Consider the following 25,154-nt stretch of genomic DNA (forward strand, 5'->3'; position numbering starts at 1 on the left):
GTATGTTCTTATTCCCATTTTCTTACTTGTTTTGGGTTTGTTATTGTAGGTCTTTTCCTTCTCTTGTGTTTCTTGCCTAGAGAAGGTTCTTTAGCATTTGTTGTAAAGCTGGTTTTATGGTGCTGAACTCTCTCAGCTTTTGCTTGTCTGTAAAGGTTTTAATTTCTCCATCAAATCTGAATGAGATCCTTGCTGGGTAGAGTAATCTTGGTTGTAGGTTTTTCCCCTTCATCACTTTAAGTATGTCCTGCCAGTCCCTTCTGGCTTGCAGAATTTCTGCTGAAAGATCAGCTGTTAACCTTATTGGCATTCCCTTGTGTGTTATTTGTAGTTTTTCCCTTACTGCTTTTAATATGTTTTCTTTGTATTTAATTTTTGACAGTTTGATTAATATGTATCTTGGCGTGTTTCTCCTTGGATTTATCCTGTATGGGACTCTATGTGCTTCCTGGACTTGATTAACTATTTCCTTTCCCATATTAGGGAAGTTTTCAACTATAATGTCTTCAAATATTTTCTCAGTCCCTTTCTTTTACTCTTCTTCTTCTGAAAGCACTATAATTTGAATGTTGGTGCATTTAATGTTGTCCCAGAGGTCTCTGAGACTGTCCTCAGTTCTTTTCATTGTTTTTTTCTTTTTTCTGCTCTGCAGTAGTTATTTCCACTATTTTATCTTCCCGGTCACTTATCCATTCTTCTGCCTCAGTTATTCTGCTATTGATCCCATCTAGAGTATTTTTAATTTCATTTATTGTGTTGTTCATCATTGTTTGTTTCATTTTTAGTTCTTCTAGGTCCTTGTTAAATGTTTCTTGCATTTTGTCTATTCTATTTCCAAGATTTTGGATCATCTTTACTATCATTATTCTAAATTATTTTTCAGGTAGACTGCCTATTTCCTCTTCATTTCTTAGGTCTGGTGGGTTTTTATCTTGCTCCTTCTTCTGCTGTGTGTTTTTCTGTCTTCTCATTTTGCTTATCTTACTGTGTTTGGGGTCTCCTTTTTGCAGGCTGCAGGTTTGTAGTTCCTGTTGTTTTTGGTGTCTGTTCCCAATGGCTAAAGTTGGTTCAGTGGGTTGTGTAGGCTTCCTGATGGGGGGGACTAGTGCCTGTGTTCTGGTGGATGAGGCTGGATCTTGTATTTCTGGTGGGCAGGTCCATGTCTGGTGCTGTGTTTTGAGGTGTCTGCAGACTTATTATGATTTTAGGCAGCCTCTCTGGTAATGGGTGGGGTTGTGTTCCTGTCTTGCTAGTTGTTTGGCATAGGGTGTCCAGCACTGTAGCTTGCTGTTCATTGAGTGAAGCTGGGTGCTGGTGTTGAGATCGAGATCTCTGGGAGATTTTCGCCATTTGATATTATGTGGAGCTGGGAGGTCACTTGTGGACCAGTGTCCTGAAGTTCGCTCTCCCACCTCAGAGGCACAGCCCTGACTCCTTGCTGCAGCATCAAGAGCCTTTCATCTACACGGCTCAGAATCAAAGGGAGAAAAAGAAGAAAGAAAGAAAGAAAGAAGGAAACAAAGAAGGGAAGGAGGGAGGGAGGGAAGGATGGAAGGAAGGAAGGGAAGAAGGAAGGAAGGAAGGAGGGAGGGAGGGAAGGAAGGAGGAAAGAAAGGAAAGAGGATAAAATAAATTAAAGATAAAATAAAGTTATTAAAATAAAAAATAATTATTAAGAAAACAATTTTTTTTTTAAAGAAAAAACAAACAAACATAAAACAGACGGATAGAACCCTAGGACAAATGGTGACAGCAAAGCTATACAGAAAAAATCTCACACAGAAGCATACACATACACACTCACAAAAAGAGGAAAAAATAATAAATCTTGCTCTCAAAGTCCACCTCCTCAATTTGGGATGATTCATTGTCTATTCATGTATTCCGCAGATACAGGGTACATCAAGTTGATTGTTGAGCTTTAATCCGCTGCTTCTGAGGCTGCTGGGAAAGATTTCCCTTTCTCTTCTTTGTTCGCACAGCTCCTGGGGCTCAGATTTGGATTTGGCCCTGCCTCTGCGTGTGGATCGCCGGAGGGCATCTGTTCTTCACTCAGACAGGACGGGGTTAAGGAGCAGCTGCTTCAGGGACTCTGACTCACTCAGGCCGGGGGTGGGGGGGGAGGGAGGGGTGCGGATGCGTGGCGTGCCTTCCGCGGCAGAGGCCGGAGGGACGTTGCACCAGCCTGAGGCGCACCATGCGTTCTCCCGGGGAAGTTGTCCCTGGATCCCGGGACTCTGGCAGTGGCGGGCTCCACAGGCTCCCCGGAAGGGAGGTGTGGATAGTGACCTGTGCTCACCCACAGGCTTCTTGGTGGCGGCAGCAACAGCCTTAGTGTCTCATGCCTGTCTCTGGGGTCCGCCCTGTTAGCCGTGACTCGCACCCGTCTCTGGAGCTCCTTTAAGCTGCGCTCTTAATCCCCTCTCCTTGCACACCAGACTCCCTTTCGGTGGTGCGCTAACCCCCTGCAGGCTGTGTTCATGCTGCCAACCCCAGTCCTCTCCCTGGGATCTAAGCTCCGAAGCCCGAGCTTCAGCTCCCAGACCCACCCGACCCTGTGGGTGGGCAGACAAGCCTCTTGGGCTGGTGAGTGCTGGTCGGCACCAATCCTCTGTGCAGGAATCTGCTTTGCCCTCTTCACCCCTGTGGCTGTGCTCTCCTGCATGGCTCCGAAGCTTTCCCCCTCCGCCACCTGCAGTCTCCGCCTGCGAAGGGGCTTCCTAGTGTGTGGAAACTTTTCCTCCTTCACAGCTCCCTCCCACTGGTGCAGGTCCTGTCCCTATTCTTTTGTCTCTGTTTATTCTTTTTTGTTTTGCCCTACCCTGGTACGTGGGGGTGGTTCTTGCCTTTCGGAAGGTCTGAGATCTTCTGCCAGCGTTCAGTAGGTGTTCTGTAGGAGTTGTTCCATGTGTAGATGTATTTCTGGTGTATCTGTGGGGAGGAAGGTGATCTCCGCATCCTACTCTTCCACCATCTTCCTGATTCCCCTAAAGTAATATCTTATAATTTGAGGGAGGTACCTTTATCCTAATATTCCTTCCTTAGGATCATAGAATATTTCCAACCCATTTGAGTGTACAGAACAGATATCTTAATGTGCTATTTTAAGCCACCAATATATAAACATTCATAAAATGCAAAATTGAGTTTACTAATAATTAAAACTATACATTTAAGATATACCATTGCACAAGATTACCCATCTTATGACTAATTTATTGATGCATAATATGACCCATTATAATATTTGTTGAAACTTTATATTCCACAAAACTTGGTATTATGCAAACAAGGTAAAATAAACAGATTACTATTTAGTAAGACTGTAAGTTTGCTGATACCCAAAATTCAGAAAAAGAAAGCCCATTTTGAAGTTACCATTGATTCATTTTCTGAAACTTCTTCAATGCACTTACATTCTTCAAAAATGTTAAATTCCTTAATTTACGACTGTTTCAGAAAGAACTTATTACATATGGAAATCCCTTCTTAAGCTAGGTTCCAATTTTAGTTACATCAACAGTATTCTTTCCAGATTCCACCCTCCTAGTATAATTTCCTAAATGTAGAAAATACCACCAAATGCAGCTCTTAAGGGGAAGGGATTGTCTCACCGATTTAAGTATTGTGGAGTATATAATCTAAAATGCAAAACAAAGCAAAGACATATAGAGTTCTCCTGTGATAGTAATAACTTAAACTGTTCCTATGCCTATTTACCTACTTACATGTTCTTTAACAGTGGTAGTGACAAATATATAATTTTAAGGATAAGCTTGTGTTTACTGACTTTGGATTAGAGTTCTCTCAACTTAGTTTATTGACATACTCTTTGGTTACTTGTTTGACATCATAAATCTTTGTTTTAGTCTCAGGATCCATGTTGGTGATCACCGTTTATTACCTAAATAAAAAATAATCCTGCCTAAATTTTCTGTTTTTGAAGCTAACTTTCTATCCTTCCTATAACTTTCTTCTCTCTTCTTCTGCATTTTTATGAAGTTGCCTTTGACCTAGTTTCTTCTTCCTTTTCCTACATCCACGTTTATTTACCTCGCTATTTAACTTTTAATATTAAGCAGAAATCTTTTTCTCTTTGCTTCCTTGTGAATACAGTCTCCATTTTTTGCTCAGATGTTCATTCCTCAAGGAAGATTTTTCCATCCTCAGATTTGTGGTAAATTTTATCACATTGAGCAATCATGAAAATGCCATATTATTTATTTAAGGGTAGACTTGTGACTCAGTTCTACACAATATGGGAAAGATTTTCTGAGCGCCTTCTGGGAAAGGTCATTCATTTTAAGAATAGAGTTTCAAAAGAGAGAGACCCCTTCTTTCTTGGACATCATCAGGCCTCTTTGTAATAATTCCTAGCACTGTGGCAGCCATCTTGCAACCACAGAGAGCCTTAGATGAGCCTTAGAATGAACCTGATTCTGAGACCTCCCAAGTAGAGAAAGCTGGGGAGAGGGGAGGGGAAACTGGTCCTTGATTATATGTTTGAGACACTGATTTCACGAAAGACATAATGCCTACCTATCTCTCAAGCAATTTTGAGTTGAGAGTTTGTTACTGACAGCTGAAAATATTCTAATAGATACAAACTCTCTGTCCAGCTATTTAAATTTTTCTTTAACTAAAAGTAATGAATCCTTTTTTCCCCTTGACCTCCTATTATATTAACAATAACTTTGGGTAACACCAACAACAATCTGCTATCTCTATTTCTGTATCAGACTGGTATGGGTTGTAGATACTTATACAATTATGCCAAGTGGTTCTCTGACAAATTTATTATCCGATCTCAGCTGGATTCTCAGTTTTTCTAGATAATTTTTTAAAAATCTATATACACCTGGATGTCTAATAGATGTAGCATGAGCTAGCATGCCAAAATTTGAACTCCTAATTATTTTCTCCAGTGATCTATTTTCAGTAGATGATTCTGTTAAGTAGATATTCTATTGGCCATTTAAGTAGATGATTCCACTGGTTAATCTAAATTCCTAAGAGTTATGCCAACTCCTTTTTCATACCCCTTATCATCAGAAAATATTGTTAGGTCTTCTTCCAAATAAATACTGACTATAACTATTTCTCACTTCTTCTACTGTGACCACGCTAGTCAAAGCTGACTTCATCTCTTACTTGGACTATCACCTTTTGGCTGCTATTTCCTGTCCTCCTTATTTTCTGATATTTACAGAGATTTTCCCCACAATTCACAGGATTTCTACTTCCTTCCAAAGAATCGCAAACGTACAACTTGTATAATATAAATCTGATCATATCAGTCCACATTTTAAAATACTTCGATAGTTTCTTGTCACATTTAGAGTAAATTCTAAAGTCCTTAACCTTGTTATGATTCAGGTCCTATCTACCTCTCCAGACTCATTGTGCCCACTCTCCCCATGGCTTTCTCGGCTCCAGTCACACTGGTCTCCTTGCTGGAACAATGAACATTCAAACCTACTCCTTGCTTGGGGCTTTTTAATGTGTTCTTGTAGAAATACTTTTCTTTCCAGAAGATTGCATGGATAATTTCCTCACTTCATTTGATTTTCTTTTCCACTGTTACCCCATCAGAGCAGGTTTTTCCTGCCACTTTTATTGAAAAACATGTTTTGAAAGGATACATGTACCCTAACGTCTATTACAGCACTGTTTACAATAGCCAAGACATGGAAGCAACCTAAACGTCCATCAACAGATGAATGGGTAAAGAAGTTGTGGTACATATATACCATGGAATATTACTCAACCATTAAAAAGAATGAAATAATGCCATTTGCAGCAACCTGGATGGACCTGGAGATTATCATACTAAATGAAGTAAGTCAGACAGAGAAAGACAAATATCATATGATATCACTTATACACAGAATCTAAAAATATATATATACAAATGAGCTTATTTACAAAACAGGAACAGACTCACAAATTTAGAGAATGAATGTATGGTTACCAGGGGAGAAGGGCAGAGGGGAGAGATAGACTGGGAGTTTGGGATTGACATGTACACACTGCTATGTTTAAAATAAAATGCCTTTCCATGGGACAAAAAAGAAAAAGAAAACATAGGCTCTAGCCCTCTTCCATCCCTCCTTACCCACCTGCCTCTGCTTTATTTTCTTCATATATTATCTCTATCTGACAAAATGTTATATATCAACAGATTGATTTTACCTCCTCCCTATAGCATGTAAGTTCTGTGTGGTTTACTTAGAGAAATAAGACTTTCACCCACACTATTTTATGGAAGTTTTTCTCTTGAAATTACCAATGATTTTATTATGGGCTGAATTTTACCCCAGAAAATTCATATGTTGAAGCCCTAATCCTTAGTACCTCATAATGCAACTGTATTGGGAGACAGAGTCTTTAAAGAGGTAATTAAGTTAAAATAGGTTATTGGGGTGGGCTCTAGTCCAATATGATTGGTGTTCTTATAAGAAAGGGAAATTAGAACACAGACCTACACAGACGGAAGACCATATGAGGACAGAGGGAGAAAATGGCCATCTACAAGCCAAAAAGAGAGGACTCCAAAGAAGCCAAACCTGCCAACACCTTCATCTCAGACTTCAGTCTTCAGAATTGAAAGAAAATACATTTCTGTTGTTTAAACCAGTCTGTGATACTTTGTTATGGCAGGCCTAGCCAACTAATACAGACCTATAAAATACCAAATTCAATAGTCTTTCTCCACTCTTCAATTTCGTCAAATCCTTTTAGTCTTACCACTTTGAAATAAATTATGTAAATTAGTATTTTTAAAAATACTATTTAAAAACAACAGAAAACACCTGTATACTTATCAGCAGGCAAACAAATATTGATAACATTGTTAACATCCTATAAGCTTCTTCCTGATTGCCCCTCACAACACTGTGCTGAATTTTGTGTTAATCATTCTCTTTTGGGGGATGTTTTACAGGTCATATATGTACCTCTTTAAAGGTTGCTTTATTATATTCTTTTTGAACTTCATATAAATAAATTTACATTGTATCTATTATTCTATTACTTCTTGTTTATGTGCATTAAATATTTGAGAATTTTTATAACTGTTCATTATTTTGCTTAAAAATTAAACATATCCAGCTTCCCTGGTGGCGCAGTGGTTGAGATTCCACCTGCCGATGCAGGGGACACGGGTTCGTGGTCCGGTCCGGGAAGATCCCACATGTCACGGAGCGGCTGGGCCCGTGAGCCATGGCCACTGAGCCTGCACGTCTGGAGCCTGTTCTCCACAATGGGAGAGGCCACAACAGTGAGAGGCCCATGTACCACAAAAAAAAAATAAAATAAAAATAAAAAATAAAAATAAAACATATCAATCTAGTGTCAATAACATTTAAATACAAGTTTGAAAAATATTTGCTACAAATATGGCATGAAAATATTAAAAATCTTGCTTTATAAATTGGTCATAACAATTTAAAGAAAGTAATTAATAGTAAACAAAAAAAGAATATAAACAGAACTTCATAGAACTGAAACTAAGTAGCTATTAAGCATAATATATTCATTGCAATAGTAATTAAATAATAAAAATTATGAGATAATATCTTTGCTTAATTAATGAAAAATTTTTGAATAGCAAAATGCTAGTAAAAAGAAGACTTGTTTAATGATAAAATGTGGGCCTCGCTATTTGGATGGCAATTTGACAATTGTCAAGTGTTTGCCAAGTCTTTGAAAGGTTCTGCCCTTTAATCCTGTATTTCCACTTCTAGGAATCTTTTCTAAGAAAAACTTGGAAATTCAGAAAAAAGGTCTGTATACAATAATATCCATTAAGATGTTATCATAATACTGAAAAATGAAATATGGGGAGTGACTAAATATAGTAGCCACATTGTTATCTGTGAGTCCTAGGGATCAGGTGATATTAATCATTATTTTCCATATCTTGGGCAAATCTCCCTTTTAGATATTTTCATGATATAGCTTTAATATCTGCAGCTTCTCTTATCCTATAATTTTAATGGTGCTTCTAATAATATGAATTTCTATATCATGAAGTCAGTTTAGAAGTTAAAACATATTTATTTTCTCTCTTTTATTTAATTTAACTTTCCCTAAAAATCCAAATTTAGCTTGGTTCTTCTTGTTAGTTTTGATGTAAACCTACTTATTTTTGGAGAAGGATGTATTTTTCTTGGAATTTCAGCACCATTCCTCTTGTTTCCTATGACCTCTTGACTATCTCTGGGGTAAAAATGTGAAAACAATATTTCCTAGATTCTCTTGTCACTGAGAGGCACTAGGGGGGTGAACTGGGAGGTCCTAGAAAAGCAGAAGCCACTGCTGCTCTGGCTGTGGTAGGCAGGACTGTGGGCCTCAGCTGATATCAAAGGAAGGTGGTGCCATTGCCTTTGGGATTCATCTGTGGATCCCCTACTTTGGGACTGCAAGCAGATGGAACACCAGTGGGGGTTCCTTTCAACTACTTTGTTTTTCTTAAAGCCAGCAGACATTCATTCTCACAGTTCTTATAAAAGGTTTTCATTTTTAAGACTCTAAATTAAATTATCCAGAGAGGTTTCATTTTTCCTGAAAGCTGCACCATCTTTCACTGAGAGAGAGGAAAGAATTTTATAGTATGTGTGGGTCGATCCTGATTTTATTGGAAACTAGTTCAATCATTATAGAATTGATCAGAGATCTGTAATCTGTTGATTAAAGCTATTGATAGTCTAAGGGCTGCTTGTAAAATGGGTGAATTCCCTCCTCATCACCAACAGTGTTTAAGCTGATGTTGAGAGAGCATAAGTCATCAATGTCCTGCAGAGAATTCCAGCCCTTGGGAAGGAGTTGAACAAGATGGTCTAGACATTTTCCTCCAGCAAGCCTATGAATACTTTTATAATATTTTTATCTCTAACTTTTATATTCCACCTGAAAATTTTTACAAGAAACATTCTAAAATGTACATTTTTACCCTCTGAATAGTATGTAATATCTTCTTTAGTCATTTATCCTCAAAAAGATCTTGTAATTTGCTTTGCTTTGCAGAGCAAGAAAAAAGTAACTATTCTATATATCGATTCTTTCTGAAGAAGAATCTGCTTGTGCTGATTGGGTTTCAGGCTTTCTCTTTTCTCACCAGCCCCACCAATTCCCCTTTTGTTCCACTCCAATTTATTTTCTGCACTATAGCAAAAATGATCTTGAATCAGATTGCATCACTCGTCTCCTAAAGGCTTCTCAATGTTTTCCCATTGAACATAGAATAAGGTACAAACTTCTGACAAAAACCTTTAAGGACAGGATGAGGGAGAGAGTTAAAATGAGAGGAGAAGGGTATGAGATGAGTCTAAGATGGAATCAAGGCCGTTCATGGAATCATGGCCATTCAAGGCCGTTCATGGCATATTTTAAGAGTAAGGTTTATTTACCAGAGGAAAATACTATTTGCACATTGTAACACTAAAGTATAGCTTTAGAGACTAAGACCAAATTTTATAAAACAAAATTATTTTGGTAGTAAGTAAATCTTGGAGTATTATTTTTAATTTTCCCTTCTATTTTTATAAAGTATTCCACTGATTAATTTTCCTATCAAATTATGTCTGAATCTAAGTAAATGAACAAATTATGTTGGGACTGTTGTGTGAATTTACTAGTAGCTAAAAAAACCATTGGGGAAGATTCAGGAGAACCTGAGTTAATTTAGATGCAGAAATGCCATCCATGGCCTGACAAAGTGGCAAAATCCACTTCTAGAACTACTGCTCAAAGCTTCTGAAGGGTAAGTAAACCTCTGAGAACTCCCTTTGCTGGGAGTTCCTAGCCCTGTCCATCAACTGCTGGAACAACCCTGAGTCATTCATAGAACTACATTAACAATAATCAAGGCAGTGAGTCACTGTTCTAAGTCAAATTTAGAAATGTGAAAAAATATTAGTTTGTTCAGATAACTTCTCGTTCTCTTTCATGTTTTTTTGTAAAACGAGGAATGCCAAGTACTGCTTTACAGTTGGAAAGGTTTTAAGTGTGTAGTCAGGACTGAATGGTAATAAAAGGAATTTATATTTTAGAGGTAATTTTAAATGTAAGCTACTTGTCAGCCTAGAAATACATGGGTTGAATTCACCCTCTTAAACTCTTGAATCCCACACAACATGTAGCAAAGTAAAACAAAATATTTGGTAATTTCAAAATAGTTAGGGTGATAGCATTTCCTGAATGATAATATCTGATTGTGTCATAATTACAAATACAAGACTTTAAAGTTATGATGATGGACCTATAAGAATGGCATGCAGCTGTAACATTATTGTCATATAATATACCATTCCAAAATTTTAGGTTAGTAGTTAATTTACTTATGGAAATCTATTTTTCCAAATGATACAGGACATTTACAAAGTTACAGATTTGGGGATCACTTAATTATATAGCATCCTGTCATTAAAGAAGGCAGGATAAAGTAAACCTAAGACCACCATGCATATTACCCTCTCCTTGTATATACAGGCTATTGTACAAAATTAGATGCTCAAACTATTTTTGGTTTTTGAAAATGCTTACCAAGGATATTTTTCAAAATTGCTGACATTAATTCTTTATGAATTTTAATTTCATAAAGCATGAATTAAATCTAAACATTCTGACTATCCTCTTGTTCCTTTTATACTACACTACTTACATGGGTAATGGAGAAAGGATCATGTGAGTAATGGAATCAAACATCTAAAGGTTCCATCTAAAGACTGATTTACTAGCCCTTTGTCTTCTGCTACTGGGAAGAAAGGACAAAGTGAAAAAAAATGTGTTTTTCATCAGTGTTGAAGTCAGTGGCTTTGGTTTTATATATATAGCTTAACTTAATAGCTTGGAGTTACCAAAAATAGTAGGTTAAATGTTTAGATTACATCATCTATGGTGACATCAGGATAAATTACAGATTTATTCGGAGACATGAAGTCAACAAAATAAATATATAGTACCTTTAAATCAAGTGGAAAAGATGCCTTGTTCTTTTAGAACCTACCCTAGACTTTACCACTACCCTCTTTCCAGTCCAGACCATCATCATCTTAATCCTTCTATGACAATAACCTTGTAATTCATCTCCTTATATCTTACTCCCCTACTATATATATTTTCCATAATCACGAAAGTGATTTTTCAAGTGAAAATATCTTATCATATTACTCCCACCTTAAAGATTTCAAATGACTACTTTTTGCCCTCAGGAAGAAGTCCAGACTCTAAAATGTCCTTGAAAGTCTTCATTTGACTAAGATAGCTATAGTGTGTTTAAAACTAAAAGAAAAATAAAAGCTCAAAATATGCACATTCACACATTAGTAATGAAATACACGCTTCTCTGTGGACATTTATTTATGACCAAAGATCCTTGTTAATCTATATTCTAACATTTGTAAGTGAATATGTCATAAGCTAAATTAATTTATTAAAATTTATATTTAGAATATTGTAGCTATCTTCACCAGATTCTTAATTTAACTCACAATGATCTATAAAAACAAAAGATTCTTAAAAGACAATATAGAATGTATTAGACATAGTATGTTTGTGATGAAACATTTACAGTATTATGTTTGCCTCACTGTGAACTATAAACATCTGATAGGGAACAATTTATTAAGACAGCAGCTGACAGTGTTCAGGTCAGAGATAAGTGGAGTTACAGATTACCATGTCTAATAAATTTTCTAGAATATCTCTAAGTCTTAATCTTTGTAAGAATCAAACTTGTGGATGAGTATATCATAATGTAAATCATGTACCCAATGGGAAAGCATATCAACATTCTAGACATCTAAATTATAGTTTAAGTTGCCAAATTATTCTTCCTCTATACAGAAATCATGAATTCATTCAAGAATTATTTGCTAAAACCCTGTTATGTGCCAGATATGTCCTCTGAGTGCTGGGGATTCAAGGGTTGAACAAGGGCAGGCAAGATCTTGCCTCCTCAGAGCTTACATTCAAGTAAAGATAAAGATAGACAATAAACAGTATAACAATAAGATAATTCTAAATAGCTATAAATATTATGAATAAATTTAAAAAGTGACATGATATGACAAAACATTGGAGTAGAGGGCTATCTTACATTGATGGCTGTATAATAATTCTTCATTGAGAAGGTGACATCTGAGCAGAAACAAAAATGACAAGAATGACCTTCTGTGCCAAGATCCAGAGAATCCCAGGCAGCAGCAAGAAAAAGTACAGGTGGTTAAAGGTAATACGAATAATGTTGGTATGTTCAAGAAGCAAAAAGAGGTCAATGGACCAAGGGTGAAATCAATTAACTGAGGGGAGAGAGTTTGGCAGGGCCAGATTATAAAGGTAGGTGGTGAGGAATTTAGATTTCATTTTATAGGATATCTTTCTGAGAGGAAAGTTATATGATTTGACATGTTTGAAAGGATCAGTCTGGCTGCTGCATAGGGAATGGACTATAGGAAGTCAAAACTGGAAGCCTAAAAAATATTTAGAATTGTAATAGAGCCAGCGAGGAATGATTGTGATGTGGACTCGAAGGCATGTGGAAATATATAAATGGTAGTACATTTTAAGTATATAAACTATGCCTCACATATTTTAGGCATTTAATGTATATTTGTTGAATGAATGAATGAATGAATGGACAGCATAATGCATACAAATATGAAAATGTAGCAGTGTTTATATTCATGGCTAAATATTTTAGGCATGAAAACTGAAACAAAGGAAAGTACTGGGAGTCTTTTAAACTTATGAGAAAGCTTAAAATTTTCATCTGTATTTAAATGCTTTTCTCACTACAAATAATTTAAACAATTTGAAAATAAATCCAAACTTAAATGATAAAATTCTAGAATGGTGCTATTGACCAAACATCTGACATTTCCTAATGTCAATTCTACAGTTGTTTTGGGGGTTTTTTTGGTACAGTTATGGTCAGATTGAGATAAATAATAGAAATTCTGCATTAATAAGAATATTTTCCATTACTTAGCAAAAAAAGAAAACTATGTTTGAGGTTTCTAAAAAATCATATTCTGTGTCTTCTGCACATGGGCTGTTTACACTGGGCAATCAGACTATAAACTTGGTGTGCTGCAGCTGGTCCATACTACCTTCCAAAAGGCAACCATTACATTTTAAGGAAGTTTAAGAGTGAGCTGTTGAAAACACTGTTATTAAAATTGAAATTATGTAAACTTATTAGTGAAATGAAAAAGTTTAAAACAAAGGTAGGGCTTCTCTGGTGGCGCAGTGGTTGAGGGTCCGCCTGCCTATGCAGGGGACACAGGTTCATGCCCCGGTCCGGGAAGATCCCACATGCTGCAGAGCGGCTGGGCCCGTGAGCCGTGGCCGCTGAGCCTGCGCGTCCGGAGCCTGTGCTCCGTAACGGGAGAGGCCACAGCAGTGAGAGGACTGCGTACCGCAAAAACAAACAAACAAAAAACAACAAAAAAACCCCAAAAAACAAAGGTAGTAAATATTCAGTCTCTTCACTTCCTAATTATTTACTACGTTTTAATTGTCATCAATGCTCTTGAGGTTATGCCTATTGCGTCTGTATGGTGACAATTCTCACAGTGTGCTCCTAACCACCTCTTTCCAACTCCACATTTAGTGACATCATATGAGAAGCTTGAAATCGGACATGATGAAATATTTACATCACAAAAATTGGCAAACACTATAAACCAGGGCTTCCTCCTACCCAGGAGAGTCAATTGTTTAACATTTACCAGCACACCACTAGTTATAACTGTACTAATGCTACTGTCACTGCTACAGCATCTGTCCCTGCTAAGAACTTCTATAAATTCCAGAAACTATGTTCTGCTTTGCATTAGGAATGAATCAAGGGTAAAAATGAAGAGAGCAACAGTGTGCCACAGCTGGCTTTTAGACAGGGAAGGTCAGTGTTCAAAAGTACTTTACTTAGTTCGTTTGCATTTTACCACCCTCAAAATAATGTCCACATTTGCCTCTCATTTCCTTTTGTGAAACAGCCCTGCTAAGTGTGAAACTATTGAAGCTGTGTGTTATCAAAGTTCAAAATTTAGAAAAAGTTTCAAAAATAAAAAGATGCCATTTTCTCCTATTAAAGTAGTGATGACTTAAAAGAAAGAGACTAATGTTGGAGTGGTGCAACATTAGTACTCATACACAATGATAATAGGAATATAAGTTGATAAATATTTTAAAATAAATTTTGAAATATAGAAGTAAAACTCTTTAACTTATTGTTTAAATTTAACCTGCAGAAAGAGTATTTAAATTTAAACTGCAGAAATATTTATAAAAATGCACTCAAAATAGTATTTATGAAATGGGTAGATAACTATTGCACATTTGTTTGAGAGAATATTATGTATAATTTTAAATAAAATGCATAAAGTTTTCAATGACATGGGGGATGTTCATAAAACATAATTGATAAAATTTGGATATGACACGATATATTCAATAGAAGCCAACACATGAAATTATATATGTATATAGGGTAACTAAAAGTAAATTCCACTGAACATTAGTTAAGCAGTTAAAGTGTTTGGAATATGACTATTTTCTTTTCCTTTCATATTTTCACGATTTTCTAAAAAGACATAATAATAATGTCTAAACTAAAAGTGTTTTCAGTGTAAATAATTTGAATTTATAAGAAAACCTAAAATTTCCATTTGTATTTACATGCTTTCTCACTACAAATAATTTAAATAATTTGCAAATAAATCCAAACATATTTTTTAAAAGTCTATAATAGTACTATTCACCTAACATCTGACATTTCCTAATGTTAATTCAACAGTTTCTTTGCATAACCATGATTGGACAAAAAACACTGGAATTTTTTAAAGGATTTTTATTTTAGGTTCATATGTAACAGTCATCTATTTAGCTATAAATCACCAAATTTTATTCTAAATCAATTATGGCCATCTTTGATTTAACATCTTCTAGCACTTCATAGTCTCATAAAATTCTCAAAATGACCTCAATTTTAATTCAGTATAATTAAACTATACCATGCATACAGAGTGAGAGAAAATATCAAAATTTTAAAAATTAGTAGAGTTCTACGGGAAGAAATAACTGCCTTAAATATTTATTTCAAATTAACCAGTGCTGTGAGAAATAATTAGAGTCTGCAGAAAAGGAATAGCTATACTGAGACAAATAGACATACTGGTAAAGGAAGGAACTATCACCTACTGTCTTTCTATCTTATATTAATATGTGTAAGATAAAGAAAAGGGGGCGAGAAGAATACTGATAGTTGTCCAGTGAATTTCCTTTTGATATAAGAGAAGTTTGGATATTATTATCTAATGATCTAGTATTATGTACCATTTTAATGCATTATGGTATTTTAATTGTGCTTTGCTGTCCAGATAATAACCAATAGGTATCTGATAGGTTGCAAATATACTTCTGTGACTCATAAAGGGAGACGTTTCAAGTTTCAGGGCATCCTTACCATTTCAAATCTACTTACAAATGATACTGATATTAGTGTGAATATCAGTCCCACATTTACCCTTGAGAAGTCATATGGGCCTAGAACTTATGAGTACTTAATTAAAATGTGCCTTAAATGATTGGCTTACCTGAAATTTTGACTTGAGACACCACTCCATCTCCTCCATCACTGTGTGCACGAACCTCTACAACATATTCTCCATCCCTGGGGATTGGGACTTCTATGGAGTGTTTATGAGTTGAATACAGCTTGCCATCATGCTGGCCATCAGGTCTATAGAGTACCTTTAAAAGTTTCAAAGTATGTATATTTAATAAATTGGTAATAAGGAGTCAATGCCCTAACATTAAAACCAGAATAAAAATGCTTATACTTTTATTAATTAAAAAAAAAATCTTAGGGAGCTGTGTGTAATACTAGCTGGAAAATTCATGTTATTTTTAATTCACAGAAATTGATTTCATCTATTTTTAGGGTGATCCAAGAGGATGCATCTTAAGCATCTAAATTTTATTTTTTGAAATTACCAAAATAGAGAGAAAGAATGTATCTTTTTATGAAAAAGGTAAAGAATGAGGGCTCTTTCAACATATTAAATTAGTCTAAAAAATGCCTAGTAATTAAAATTTTTTCACACTGTTTCTAAAAGTTAGTGTTGACTGAAAAATGTGATAGTGTGATATAGAGAATATATAGAAATAACCTTTTTTCCATTTTTGTTCATTTACAGAGGGTACCTCATACATCAAAGAATTCACTGTGTGCTTGGCGACACTATCTTAATCATTGTCAAACAAAAATGGATTCTTTCTTTCTCTCTTTTTTAAACACTAATTATTCTAACAACTCGCAGTTATTCTATCTTGCTCATTTGAGATAGTATTTTTCTAGAATTCACTGAAGATCTTCTCTCATTTCAAAATTTATCATGTCATCTGATTCTGCTTCACACTACAATAAGAGAGAGCTGGATGGGTTTTGGCAAAACAAAAAACCAAACATCAGTCACTCTTTGTAAGAATGAAGCTTGTGTGGGAAATAATCTAGTAATCTTTTATATACCTTATATCCTGTCACTGTGGATTCATTTGATAGTGCAACCACATGATCCCAGGTGATTATGTAGCGTGAACCAGACCTTATGGAACTGATGATCCTTGGAGGCTGGCTTGGAGCTGTGAAAGTAATAACATGCAACTGATAGTCACCATATCCAATTTCAATTCTGCAAGCTGTATCACATCGGGAATTATAATACTGATAATGATGTGACAACAACAATGGCTAATTCTGATGTTTGTACTGTTTGCCTGGCACTATGGTATGCACTTTACATCCATGGGTTCATTTAATGCACTGGGACCCTGGGAGGTAGGTAATAAAATGATCTCTTATTCTCGTCTCATCAACCTTCATTTGGATGTCTCTCTCCACCAGTCTTTTTTTTTTTTTTTGCGGTACACGGGCCTCTCACTGTTGTGGCCTCTCCCATTGTGGAGCACAGGCTCCAGACGCGCAGGCTCAGTGGCCATGGCTCACGGGCCCAGCCGCTCCGCAGTATGTGGGATCTTCCCGGACCGGGTCACGGACCCGTGTCCCCTACATCGGCAGGCAGACTCTCAACCACTGCGCCACCAGGAAAGCCCCTCCACCAGTCTTTTGAAACTTCTGTTTTCAAGGTAATCAATCATCTCCACTTGGCCAAATCTAATGTCACTTTTTTATTCTTTTAAAACTTAACATCCTTGCAGTATTTCACAGAGTTGACCTTCCAATTCTTTCTTGAATATCTTTTCTTAAGTTTCATAGTCTCTTATAATCTTTCCTCCTATCTGTCAGGTTGTTCCTTCTCATTAATCATCCTTTGCTAGCTCCATGTCCTCTGCCCAGTTTCCAACTGGTGGAATGACTTAGGACTTGATCCTGAGCACACTTCTCTCCTCTATATATGAATCTTCCCTAAACCTTACACCTGGGCCCATGGTTTTGAGTACACACAATTTTATCTCAAGCTCATCTCTCTCGACCTCTAGACATATATGTGCAACTTCCTTTCTCCTCCTAACTGACTAAAAGGTTTCTCAAATGCAGTATAATCAAGACAGAACATTTACTATGTACCCCCAAATCTTTCTGTGAGACTTTCCCATATTTACTAAATGGTACAACAAAACCCCCAATTTCTCAAGCCAAAATCGATTCAGTCTTCCATTCCATTTATTGCCAACATCCAAATTAGCTGCAAATTTTCAACTCTGCCTGCCGAAAATTTTCCACTTCTTTCTATCTCCATTATCACCTAATGCTGGCTACCAATGTTTCTTCCTCAAATACTAAAAAAGGTCTCCTAATTTGCTATGCTGCCTCAAATACTAAAAAAGGTCTCCTAATTTGCTATTCTGCTTTCACTTTTATTCCACCAGTATCCATTGTCTACCCAGAACAATTTAAAAAAAAACATAAATTAGGTATCACTCTCTGCCTTACTATCTTCCAATGATTTCTTATCACACTTAGAAAGAATTTTAATTCCTTACTATGATCTATAAGACCCTTCTTATTATGACTCCAGCACCCTTCTTCCTCCTCAACTCAGAGCCTATGCTCTGGAACTATTGGTCTTTCTACAAGTAAAGCATACCACACTCTTATCATACAAAGGCTTTGTGCTAGTTATTTTATCTGCCTGATAGAATCTCCTCTGCAAAGACATCCTTCTTATTACTCATATCCTAGGTCAAATGCCATCTTCTCTAAGAGGATATTCCCAACCATCAGATTCGAATTTGGCTCCCACCCAGGCAGTTTTAAATTGTATTATCTGTTTATTTATTGTATTTTATTTATTACTTAATTCTAATTGAAGTGTAGTTAATTTACTATATTATATTAGTTTCATGTGTACAACAGTGATTCAATATTTTTATTGATTCTACTGCTTTAGAGGTTATAAAATATTGGCTATATTCCCTATGCTGTACAATATAGCCTTGTAGTTTATTTATTTTATATATAGCAGTCTGTACCTCTTAATCCTACCCCTATTTTACTCCATCCCCTTTCCCTCTCTGCACTGGCAACCACTGGTTTGTTCTCTATATCTGTGAGTCTGCTTCTATATTGTTATGTTCATTCATCTGTTTTATATTTTATTCCACATATAAGTGGTAACATTAAGTATTTGACTTTGTCTGACTTACTTCACTAAGCACAATACCCTCCAGGGCCATCCACATTGTTGCAAATGGCAAAATTTCATTCCTTCTTTAATGGCTGAGTAATACTCCATTGTATATATATACCACAACTACTTTGTCCCTTCATCTATTGATGGACATTTAGGTTGCTTCCATATCTTGGCTGTTATAAATAATGCTATGAACGCTGGAGTGCATGCATATTTTCAAATTAGTATTTTTATTTTCTTCAGATATATATCTAGGAGTGGAATTGCTGGATTTAAGTTTTTTGAGGACCTTCATACTGCTTACCATAGTGGCTGCATCAATTTACATTCCAACCAATGATATACTAGGGTTCCCTTTTCTTCACATCCTTGCCAAAATTTGATATTTGCAGTATTTTTGATGACAGCCATTCTGACAACTGTGAGGTGATATCTCATTGTGGTTTTGATTTGACTTTGTCAGTGATTAGTGGTGTTGAGCATCTTTTCATGTGCCTATTGGCCATCTGTATGTCTTTTTGGAAAAATGCTTATTCAGATCTTCTGCCCATTTTTAAAATGGGTTTGTTGTTTTGATATTGAGTTGAATGAACTGTTTACATATTTTTGATATTAATTGCTTATCTGTCATATAATTTGCACATATTTTCTCCCACTCAGTGGGTTACCTTTTCATTTTTTCAATGATTTCCTTTGCTGTGCAAAAGCTTTTAGGTTTAATTTGGTCCCATTTGTTTATTTTTGCTTTTGTTTCCTTTGCCTGAGGAAACAGACCCCAAAAAATGTCAAATAGTGTTCAGCCTATCTTTTCTTATAGGAATTTTATGGTTTCTAGTCTTACATTTAGCTCTTTAATCCATTTTGAGCTTATTTTTGCATATGGTATTAAGAAAATCTTCTAATTTCATTCTTTTTCATGTATCTATCCAGTTTTCCTAGTACCACTTATTGAAAAGACTGTCTTTTCCCCTTTGTATACTCTTTTTTTTTTTTTTTTTTTTTTTTTTTTTGTGGTACGCGGGCCTCTCATTGTTTTGACCTCTCCCATTGCGGAGCACAGGCCCTGGATGCGCAGGTTTAGCAGCCATGGCTCACGGGTCTAGCCACTCCACAGAATGTGGGATCTTTCCGGACCGGGGCACGAACCCGTGTCCCCTGCACCAGCAGGTGGACTCTCAACCACTGCGCCACCAAGGAAGCCCCTCCTCTTTGTATACTCTTGTTTCCTTTATCATATATTAATTGACTATAAGAACATGAGTTTATTTCTGGGCTCTCTATTCTGTTCTATTGACCTATGTGTCTGTACTGTGCCACTACCATATTGTTTTGATTACTGTAGCTTTATAGTATAGTCTGAAGTCAGCAAGCATGATACCTCCAGCTCTGGTTCTTCATTCTCAAAATTATTTTGGCCATTCAGGGTATTTGTGGTTCCATAAAATTTTAGAATTATTTCTTCTATTTGTGTGAAAATGTCATGGGTATTTTGATACGAATTGCATTAAATCTTCTCTACTGATTTGTTTTGGTCTGAATTTTATTTATTTCCTCTATTATCTTTATTATTTCCTTCTTTCTGTTGATTTTAGTCTCTGTTTCCTCTTCTTTGTCTAATTCCTTTAGATGGTAGATTAGGTTGTTTATTCAGATATTTCTTCTTTCTTCAGGTAGGCCTGTATGGCTATAAACTTCCCTCTTAGAACTACTTTTGCTGTATCCCATAGATTTTGGAAAGCTGTGTTTTTATTTTCATTTGTCTCTAGGTATTTTCTGATTTTCTCTTTGATTTCCTTCATTGACCCATTGGTTTTTTAGTAGTATGTTTTTTAGTTCCCTAGGTCTATGTTTTTCCCATTTTTCTTCCTGTAATTGATTTCTAGTTTCATACCATTTTCACTATAAAAGATGATTGATATAAGTTTTATCCTCTTAAGTTTTCTGAGATTTGTTTTGTGGCCTAGCGTGTGATCTATCCTGGGAAGCATGCCATTTGAACTTGAAAGAAATGAGTACTCTGCTGTTTTGGGGTGGAACGTTTTGTAGATATCTGTTAAGTCCAACTGGTCTAATGTGTCATTTTAAGGCCACTGTTTCCTTTTTTTCTTTTAATCTTTTTTTTTTTTTTAACATTGTTATTGGAGTATAATTGCTTTACAATGTTGTATTAGTTTCTGCTATATAACAAAGTGAATTAGCTATATATATACACATATATCCCCATATCCACTCCCTCTTGCATCTCCCTCCTACCTTCCCTACTCCACCCCTCTAGGTGGTCACAAAGCACCGAGCTGATCTCCCTGTGCTATGCAGCTGCTTCCCATTAGCTATCTATTTTACATTTGGTAGTGTATATATGTCAATGCCACTCTCGCACTTCGTCCCAGCTTATGGTTGTCCCTCCCTGTGTCCTCAAGTCCATTCTCTATGTCTGCGTGTTTATTCCTGACCTGCCCCTAGGTTCTTCAGAATCAATTTTTTTTTTTTTTAGATTCCATATATATGTGTTAGCATACAGTATTTGCTTTACTCTTTCTGACTTACTTCACTCTGTATGACAGACTCTAGGTCCATCCACCTCACTACAAATAACTCAATTCCGTTTCTTTTTACGGCTGAGTAATATTCCATTGTATATATGTGCCACATCTTCTTTATCCATTCATCTGTTGATGGACATTTAGGTTGCTTCCATGTTCTGGCTATTGTAAATAGTGCTGTAATGAACACTGGGGTGCATGTGTCTTTTTGAATTATGGTTTTCTCAGGGTATATGCCCAGTAGTGGGATTGCTGGGTTGTATGGTAGTTCTATTTTTAATTTTTTAAGGAACCTCCATACTCTTCTCCATAGTGGCTGTATCAATTTACATTCCCACCAACAGTGCAAGAAGGTTCCCTTTTCTCCACACCCTCTCCAGCATTTATTGTTTGTAGATTTTTTGATGATGAAGGCCATTGTTTCTTTATTGATAATCTGTCTGGATAATCTACCCATTGATGTAAGTGGGATGTTAAAGTTCCCTACTGTTATTGTATTAGTGTCAATTTCTCCCTTTTTGTCTGTTAATATTTGATTTATATGTTTAGGTGCATACATGATAACAAATGTTATACCCTCTCCTTATATCACTTCCTTTACCATTTTATTATATTATGCACTTCTCTGCCTTTTGTTATAGACTGTATCTGTTATGAGTATTGCTACCTCAGCTTTCTTTTAGTTTCCATTTGCATGAATCTCTTTCCATCTCGTCACTTTCAGTCTCTGTGTGTCTTTAGCTCTGAAGTGAGTCTCTTGTAAGTAACAGATAGATGGGACTTTTTCTCTATTTAATCAAGCACTCTGTGTCTTTTAATTGGAGCATTTAGTGTATTGACATTTGAAGTGATTATTGATAGATATGTACATACTGCCATTCTGTTACTTGTTTTCTGGTCGTTTTGTAGTTGTCTTTTAGTTTCTTCCCTGTGGTTTGATTTTCTTTATTGTCATTGTTCGTGTTCCTTTCTCTCCAGTTTTTGTGTATCTATAATTGTGGGTTTTGACTTGTAGTTACCATGGAGTCCATATATGTTGACCTACAACTATAACTACTTGTTTTAAACTGATAATCATTTAAATTCAAACACATTCTAAAAGATCTACGTTTTAAACTCCCCTCCACACATTTTCTATTTTGATGTCATATTTTGCTTCTTCATGTTTATCCTTTAACAGTCTATTGTGGTTATAGTTGATTTTACAATTTTCGTTTTTTAATCTTCATAGTTGCTTATTAAGTGGTGATCCACAGCCTTTACTATATATTTGCTCTTACTAGTAGGGTTTTTTCTTTCATATCAACTCTTACTACTTGTAGCCTTTTCTTTTCCACTTAGAGAAGACCCTCTAAAATTTTTTGTAAGGTTGGCTTTGTATTGATAAACTCTTTTAGTTTTGCTTCTCCTATCTCTCCTTCAATTCTGAATGATAACCTTGCTGAGTAGAGTACCCTAGTTTGTAGGTTTTTCCCTTTCAGCACTTTAAATATTTTATGCCACTCCTTTCTTGCCTGCAAAGCTTCTGTAGAAATATCAGCTAATAGCCTTATGGGGGTTCCCTTGTAAGTGATTCTTTGTTTTTCTCTTGCTGCCTTTAGAATTCTCTCCTTATCTTTAACTTTTGCCATTTCTTTATGATACGTCTTGGGTCTCTTTGGGTTCATCTTGTTTGGGATCTTCTGTGCTTCCTGTATCTGAATATCTGTTTCCTCCTTCAGGTTTGGGCAGTTTTCAGCCATAATTTCATCAAATACACTTTTGACCCCCTTCTCTCTTCTTCTTCTGGGACCTGCATAATAAAAATGTTAGTATGGGGGCTTCCCTGGTGGCACAGTGGTTGAGAATCTGCCTGCCAATGCAGGGGACACAGGTACGAGCCCTGGTCTGGGAAGATCCCACATGCCGCGGAGCAACTAGGTCTGTGAGCCACAACTACTGAGCCTGCATGCACGTCTGGAGCTCGTGCTCTGCAGCAAGAGAGGCCACGACAGTGAGAGGCCTGCGTGCTGAGATGAAGAGTGGCCCCCGCTCACCGCAACTAGAGAAAGCCCTCAGACAGAAACAAAGACCCAACACAGCCAAAAATAAATTAATTAATTAAAAAAAATGTTAGTATGCTTGATATTGTCACAGAGGTCCCTTAAACTGTTCTCAATTTTTTAAAATCTGTTTTTCTTTTGCTGTTCTGATTGGATTATTTCCATTATTCTATCTTCCAGATTGCTTATGTGTTCTTCTGTATCACGTAGTCAGCTGCTAATTCCATCTAGTGTTTTTCATTTCAGTTATTGCATTCTTCAGTTGTGACTTGTTCTTTTTTACATTTTCTAATTCCTAGTTAAGATCTTCACTGTCTTCATCTATTCTTTTCCCAAGTTCAGTTAGCATTCTTATTATTAATGCTTTAAACTCTTTATCTCTGCTTCATTAGTTGTTTTTTTACGGAGGTTCTTTTCTTTTTCTTTTGTTTGAAAATTTCTCTATCTTCATATTTAATTTTCTCAGTCTCTTTGAAATTAGGTGAAACATTTAACTATTCAGTTCTTTAAGGGGTGTTCTTGTGTTGTAGTGACCCTATCAATCTCTGTGTGTCCAGTGGCTTTGGTGGGAGAATTGGATCTGAAGTGAGCATGGGTCACATCTCCTCTTACGGTGTGCTGGTAACTATCATTCTGCTGGAATGTGAGGCTGGAGACAGAAGGACTAGATCCAGAGCCAGGTGTGTACTGGAGCTTCTCCTATGCTCAGTGGCCATCACCACCCTACTGGGGGCAGTTTTGAGTCCCAGGGTGCTGGAGCAGAAGCCCTGAGGTTCAGGTCTAAGATGGTTCCATTCCCTATAAATGTGTCCTCTCCTTCCCCACAGCAACAGAATCATTGCCTCAGAGGGGAGCAGTGCTAGAACAAGGGGGTCAGAGTGGGTGCCCAGTGCAGGCCAGAGCATTTGATAAGACAGTCCTGGCAAGCCAGTCAGAGCTTGAGACAGCTCCCAATTTGGAGCCTCTGTGAGCACAAGTAATGGCTGCCCTTGCCCCATTCAGATGCAGTGCTGTTTCTTTTCCAGTTCCTTCCCCCACAACTGCACACTCTCCTTGGCAATGTAGCCTTTGTCCTATCTGGGAACTTTTCTGAAGAAGGCAACTGGTGCAGGTTGGGACACATGCTGGGAAAGCCCAAGGAAAGCCATCAGAGGATTTTCAATCTGATTCCTCTTTCTTGTTCCCAGGAGTAAGCAACTGTGTGTGCACACTCTTTGTGAGTGGAGTCTTGTTTTCTACAGCTCTCTTGTAAGTCCCACTGGTGGTTTAATCTGCTATGGGGACTCATCTTCCTGGTGTTGGACCCCAGGGTTGGGGTGTCTGATATGTGACTCAAACCCCTCACTCCCCAGGAGATCTCTGAGTCTGTGATATCCCCTCCTCTTTTATGTCCTGTACTAGGGTCATGAGTCCCAACCTGATTACTTCTTCTCCCTTCCTACTTGACTCCATGTGGATATTACTTTACAGCCTTGGTCGTAGAAGAGTATTTGTGCCAATCTTCAGTTTGTTTTCAGTGAGAATTGCTCCATGTCTAGATGTATTTTTAATGTGTTCATGGGGGGAGGTGAGCTTAGGTCCTCTACTCTGCCATCTTGGTCTCCTCCTCCCATATTATCTGTTTATTCACTTTATTGTTCTGTCATCTGATGTTATACTTATTTATTTGTCATATTTCTCTCCCTCTCTCTTTCTTCCTCTCTTTCCATTAGTTTGTTAAACCCTGTGAGAAGAGGATCTGGGTCTTGCTTCATCCTTTCTGTATTGTCAACGCTTAGACCTGTTTTGGGCACGTAGCATATTTTTGATGAAGGAATAAATTGAAAAAAGAACAAAGGAATAAATGCTCTTTTTACAAATTAGAAAGCTGAGGTTTAAAGATTTGATGTAATATGTCCACTGTCACACAT

The 25,154-nt window shown here is 36.6% G+C and overlaps 1 protein-coding gene across 1 annotated transcript in view; it reads right to left on the reverse strand.

The window, feature by feature from the left end:
• CNTN1 (contactin 1) overlaps positions 1-25,154 on the reverse strand; it is a 164,411-nt gene that overhangs the window by 26,177 nt on the left and 113,080 nt on the right. The window contains exons 19-20 of the mRNA XM_007463263.1: positions 16,535-16,647; positions 15,600-15,756 (exon numbers count right to left, since the gene is read on the reverse strand). Coding sequence (XP_007463325.1) covers positions 15,600-15,756; positions 16,535-16,647 — 270 coding nt within the window. The remainder of the gene's footprint in view (positions 1-15,599; positions 15,757-16,534; positions 16,648-25,154) is intronic.

This window comes from Lipotes vexillifer, unplaced genomic scaffold (assembly GCF_000442215.2).
Source record: "Lipotes vexillifer unplaced genomic scaffold, Lipotes_vexillifer_v1.1 scaffold1021, whole genome shotgun sequence".
Taxonomy (NCBI): Eukaryota; Metazoa; Chordata; class Mammalia; order Artiodactyla; family Lipotidae; genus Lipotes; species Lipotes vexillifer.